A 5,395-nucleotide genomic window follows, 5' to 3' on the forward strand; every position below is an offset into this window, starting at 1 on the left:
TTTTATGGCAAGAGGATTTTGCGGGAAGAAACTTTTATTTCTTTCAATGTAGTCATTGCTTTTTTGCAAGCGAGAGATACTTGTGGGGAAGGGCATGATTCCCTTGGAATTTGAAAACATTGAGAGGTACGGGTTGAAAAAACTAGTTCCTATCCCATCTCAAACTAGATATTTTTACCACACCTTCAAAACCATTTCGTCCCTTTGCCAGAAAACATGGACAGGTTAGCGTCGGCAGCAAGTTGCCTCTTAAAGAAATTGGTGAAGATAAGATCGGGCAGGTAGTGAAGATGACAAGATCAGGCTTCCCGTGGATGATGTGGGCTACAAGATCAAGATAGAACAGTCAGATGATAAATATAGAAAGAAAAAACATTGATTGAGGAAAGATATAACTATGAAGGGATTTGCTAATCTCTATCTAAACTCACACATACGCGACCACCACTATAGTTTCTCAATGTTTTTAGACAAAGTATTAAAATCGGAAGAAGCAGACAAAAGCAACCTCTTTCGTCTACCGACGAGGTGTTGAAAATGGAGTGGGTGGAGAGTGATTCCAATTTTAAAATGGACCGTACAGCCCACACCATTGGATGATCCAAACCGCCCATTTGATGGGCCACAACGTAAAACGGACTCGGTCACGTATTCTCTCACTCACGTCTACATATCTCTCACCTTATAAAAACTCTTCCATCACCAATTCACCACCCTACATTTCTCTCACGTTTTCGCTTCCTTAAACCTAACAATCAAAACCCCAACTCTACAAAACCCTTTCTCCTATCAGAAATTCTAGAGAGATGGCTGGAATTTTGTCTATCGGTGCCTTCAAGGCACTCTCTATGACTCCCCATCAATCTCTCAAGAACCCGTCCCTTTCTCCGGCTAGCACGATTCGGGTTTTCTCGACGAAGAAAGGAAATGAACGGTTGGGATTTCCGATCGTGGGAAGACGGAATGGCGTAGGGAAAATCGGGGCCATCGAGGACGAGCGGGGCCCAGGGCCCAAAGTGGAGACCGTCGGATATACGGCTGTGGTGGAGGCAGAAGTGGGTGTGGAGCCCAGTGAGATTGATAAGCTAAAGCGGGCCCTGATTGATTCATCGTACGGTACGGATCGTGGTTTGAAGGCGAGCAGTGAAACAACGGCTGAGATCGTGGAGCTCATTACTAAGCTCGAGGCCAAGAATCCTACGCCTGCTCCCACTGAGGCCTTGATTCTTCTCAACGGCAAATGGATTCTAGTGTAATTAAGGACTTGATTTGGGTTTTCCCTCCATTTCCTTGGAAGAACAAATAAACAAATTTTAAGTAGAAATACTAAAATAGCAATAAGACTTTATATTACTAGAAATGCCCAGAACTCCCTGAGCACAAGTGGCTTAAAAAGCCACCGATTGGTTGCTTTTTGTGGACCGGCCATATGAACTGATCGGTGGCTTTTTAAGCCACTTGTGCACAGGGAGCACCTAGCGCACGTGCGCAGAAACACTTTCCTCTATTCATAAAGCAGAAACATAGATGCACTCTTATGAATGTGGAATATATCAACTTTTGATGAATGAAAATTTGAAAATTTTTGGTGTCTTCTGATTTGGGGGGTGCCGTTGTTGATTTAGGTACACATCGTTATCGGCCCTCTTCCCGTTGTTGGGGACGAATGTGCCGCTTGTGAATGTGGAGGAAATCTCGCAAAGTATCGACTTGGAGAATTTGACCATGCAGAATTCGGTTCGGTTTTCCGGACCTTTGGCCACTACTTCGTTGAGTACCAATGCCAAATTTGAAGTCTGCAGTCCTCAGCGGGTTCAGGTCTGTGTCTTCTTCCTTTGTTTAATTTTGAGCCAATAATCGGTTGGGGCCCTCACCATCAGTTGCCACAATCTGAAACGAAAAGGGTCTTTGTTCGTCTAAGATTATGCCAACCGATTGTGGGGCCCAAACTGATTACTGGACTCAACATTAAATATAATTCTGTGTCAATTAATTGGTCTGGGGCTCACAATCGGTTGTCATAATCTTAAAGGAACAGAGCCTAAGCGTATTGAGTAATTGGTTCTTCCACATGGTATCAGTGCTATCGCCTCATAGCCCCAAAAAAAGAGGGGCCAAAACGCAAAGGGGGTGTTAAAGTATAAATGATTAAATAACACAAGCGCTAACTAATAGGAAATTGCTAAAGTCATGAATCATAATCTTAGGATTATTTCCATTTAGGTTGTGCATACTTGCTCATCTGTATCTTATATATTAGGAAAAGATGATTCTAGATTCTAGCTAAATAGGAAAACACATACGAGTCAAGGCTGTATGTGTATCAGAGCAGTGAGGCTCCCTTTTCTTTTTCTCTGGTTTGACGACCACTCTCCTTTGTTATCTGCATGGTCATTCCACCGGCATCACATTCAATTTATTGTTCATCTCACCCATTTTTTTTTTCTTGCTCATCAATCCTTTCAGCTTTTCAACATGGAAGTTAAAGCAGGAAACAAGACTGAGGATTCCATCAATCCATTATTTTTATATCATTCGGACAGTCCCGGTTCGGTTCTTGTCTCTCAACCGTTAACCGGCGACAATTATCCGACATGGAGTAGAGCCATGGTTACGGCCCTCAGCGCAAAAAATAAAACTGGCTTTATTGATGGTTCCATAAAAAAGCCCACCGATTCAAAAGATCCAAATTTTGTGCAGTGGGTTCGTTGCAATAACATGGTCCTATCTTGGATTCTTAATTCTTTGTCCCACGAATTAGCGAGTAGTGTTATTTACGCTGAAAGTGCACATGAGATCTGGTCTGATATGAAGGAGCGTTTTTCTCAGGTAAATGCTCCTCGTATTTTTCAAATTGAAAGAGATATTATTTCTTCAACACAAGATCAATTATCTGTTGAGGCTTATTACACTCGGATAAAGGCACTGTGGGATGAACTTGCCAAACTGCAACCTTTTCCTAAGTGCACTTGTGGTGCCTTGAAGGCATTAATTGATTACCAACAACAGCATCGACTCATTCAATTTTTTATGGGTCTTAATGAATCGTTTGCTGCTGTCCGTGGGCAAATACTAGTCATGGACCCACTTCCTTCTGTCAATCTTGCATTTTCTCTCATTCTACAAGAGGAAAGACAACGGGATGTGGCAGCTGCAGGACAACAGAATATGGAGACTACTGCCTTAGCTGCAAAACATGTTAGAAATTCCGAGGATCGGAATAATCGTCAGAACAATAAGAAGAATAGCAAGGTTTCTCGTCGCCCCACTTGTGACCATTGTGGATTGGAGGGCCACACAATTGGTAAGTGTTATCAATTAAATGGGTATCCACCAGCCCATCGAATTTACAAGCGCAATCCGCAGCCTGCTGCAAATCAAACTATGCAGCAGAAAGTCAACAATGAAAAGTTTAATGTTGAGAATGTTCCGGCCAATTTTCCATTTACATCGGATCAATGTCAGCAGTTGCTATCCCTTATCACCAAACCTCAGCCCATGGCACATCATGTAGGTAGCATCCAACCAACTGCTACCCTCTCAGGTATATCCCTAAGCCTATCTGCTTCTCATGTCACTTGGATAATAGACAGTGGTGCCACTAATCACATGGTTAGTTCTATGTCCCTTCTTTCTTCCATCACATCCACTGGCACCACTTCTGTTAGACTTCCTGATGGGCGAAATGCCCCTGTTACACATGTTGGAACAGTTGCATTAACCCCTTCTCTTATTCTCCATGATGTTCTTTGTGTTCCATCCTTTCATTTTAATCTTATTTCTGTTAGTAAGCTCACTCTTACTTCCAACTGTCTTCTCACTTTTTCTTCTCAGTCGTGTCTCATACAGGACCGTACCTCGAGGAAAATGATTGGAGCGGGTAGATCACAGGATGGCCTATATCATTTTCCAGTCACTTCCTCATTAGCATGCACTTCTATTAGTTCTTCCTCTGATGTTTGGCATAGACGCTTAGGACATTTATCAAATAAATGCTTACATATGTTGTCTCAGTTTATTCCTGATTTATGTATTTCAGACATTCATCATTGCACTATTTGTCCACTTGCCAAGCGGCATTGTTTACCTTTTCCATTTAGTTCAATTTCTACAAATGCTCCTTTTGAATTGATTCATTGCGATATTTGGGGGGGTTATAACACTGCATCACTTTCTGGTGCTCGATATTTTTTAACTATAGTTGATGATTATAGTCGTGCTACTTGGGTTTATCTCATCGCTCATAAATCGGAAACCCGTTCCCTTATGCAATCTTTTATTAAACTAGTTGAAAATCAATTTGATAGGAAGGTCAAACAAATTCATTCCGATAACGGGGAGGAATTCGCTTTGCGAACATTCTTTCGTGAACACGGGATCATTCATCAAGTCAGTTGTATAGCAACTCCACAACAAAATGGAGTTGTAGATCGAAAACATCGTCATCTACTCAACGTGGCTCGTGCTCTTCGTTTCCAAGCCCATCTCCCTATCCAATTTTGGGGTGATTGTATTCTCACTGCAGCTTATTTAATTAATCACACCCCAACTTCACTTATTTCTGGGAAAACCCCACATGAAAGATTCTTTTCTAAGAAACCATCTTTTTCTCACCTCAAAATTTTTGGATGTCTTTGTTACGCATCTACCCATATCTTGAAGCGAACAAAATTTGACCCATGTGCTACTCGTTGTATTTTCATTGGGTATCCATATGGGCAAAAGGGGTACAAGCTTTATGAACTTGAAACTGGTAAAGTGTTCACATCTCGAGATATAATTTTTCATGAAAATGTATTCCCTTTCAATCAAGTGTCTCATGATTCTTCTTTTCCTGTCCTCCCTGTACCAATACATGATTGTATTGACTCACCTTCCCCTCAAATCGACACACATGATTCCTCATCCATGCCCGCCTTCTCTTCATCACCTCCTCTTCGTCGTTCTACTCGTACTAGTCAACGCCCTCATTACTTACATGATTATCATTGCAGTGTGGCCATGCAACCTCTCCCTATTCAATCACCTTGCTCAGAGAATTGTCGGGATGTAAGTACTCCTTACCCCTTATCCAATTATTTGTCCTATAAAAAAGATAGGATCCAAGGTTGTATTCTTTATATACGTACATGTCCTGTATACAATCAAGTAAGAAAGAAGTTTTAACTAGTACACTTCTTATAAGCTTATGGAGTCATTAGTTTTTTCACATTATCAGAGTTATTGCCTTGTAGCTTGGTTATTTCAAATGGTATCGTCACGTCATGGGTTGAGTAACCCAGAAAAGAGGGGCCACATGTGAAGAGTGTTAAAGTATAAATGAACAACAGCTCTAACACCTTAAGATTATGGAGTAATTAGTTACTGTGAAACAACCAATTACTCCAAAAGCTTA

At 41.4% G+C, this 5,395-nt stretch overlaps 1 protein-coding gene across 4 annotated transcripts; it reads left to right on the forward strand.

The window, feature by feature from the left end:
- The first annotated feature begins 487 nt into the window (after positions 1 to 487).
- LOC143846434 (plastid-lipid-associated protein, chloroplastic-like) lies at positions 488 to 5,068 on the forward strand. 4 transcript variants are annotated; one of them, XM_077354870.1, is made up of 4 exons: positions 488 to 1,252; positions 1,626 to 1,818; positions 2,830 to 3,544; positions 4,995 to 5,068. In XM_077354870.1, exons 1-4 carry the CDS (start codon positions 807 to 809, stop codon positions 5,051 to 5,053), a joined length of 1,413 nt encoding a protein of 470 aa, XP_077210985.1. In that variant the 5' UTR covers positions 488 to 806; the 3' UTR covers positions 5,054 to 5,068. The 4 variants fall into 4 exon arrangements, with proteins under 4 accessions (XP_077210985.1, XP_077210986.1, XP_077210987.1 ...); XM_077354871.1 differs by lacking the exon at positions 4,995 to 5,068 and adding an exon at positions 3,835 to 4,088 and having other exon boundaries at positions 490 to 1,252; XM_077354872.1 differs by lacking the exon at positions 4,995 to 5,068 and adding an exon at positions 3,850 to 4,088 and having other exon boundaries at positions 490 to 1,252.
- Positions 5,069 to 5,395: the final 327 nt, after the last annotated feature.

Source organism: Tasmannia lanceolata, unplaced genomic scaffold (genome assembly GCF_043159265.1).
Source record: "Tasmannia lanceolata isolate RefF3 unplaced genomic scaffold, GAP_Taslan_0.1 ptg000015l, whole genome shotgun sequence".
Lineage (NCBI taxonomy): Eukaryota > Viridiplantae > Streptophyta > Magnoliopsida > Canellales > Winteraceae > Tasmannia > Tasmannia lanceolata.

What these genes read in the sequence shown, in the direction of transcription:
- LOC143846434 (XM_077354870.1), top strand. Translation starts at nt 807, where the DNA reads ATGGCTGGAATTTTGTCTATCGGTGCCTTCAAGGCACTCTCTATGACT. An exon ending in AACGGCAAATGGATTCTAGT is followed by an intron (nt 1,253 to 1,625) that starts GTAATTAAGGAC and finishes TTGTTGATTTAG; the next exon opens with GTACACATCGTTATCGGCCC. An exon ending in GCAGTCCTCAGCGGGTTCAG is followed by an intron (nt 1,819 to 2,829) that starts GTCTGTGTCTTC and finishes CGTTTTTCTCAG; the next exon opens with GTAAATGCTCCTCGTATTTT.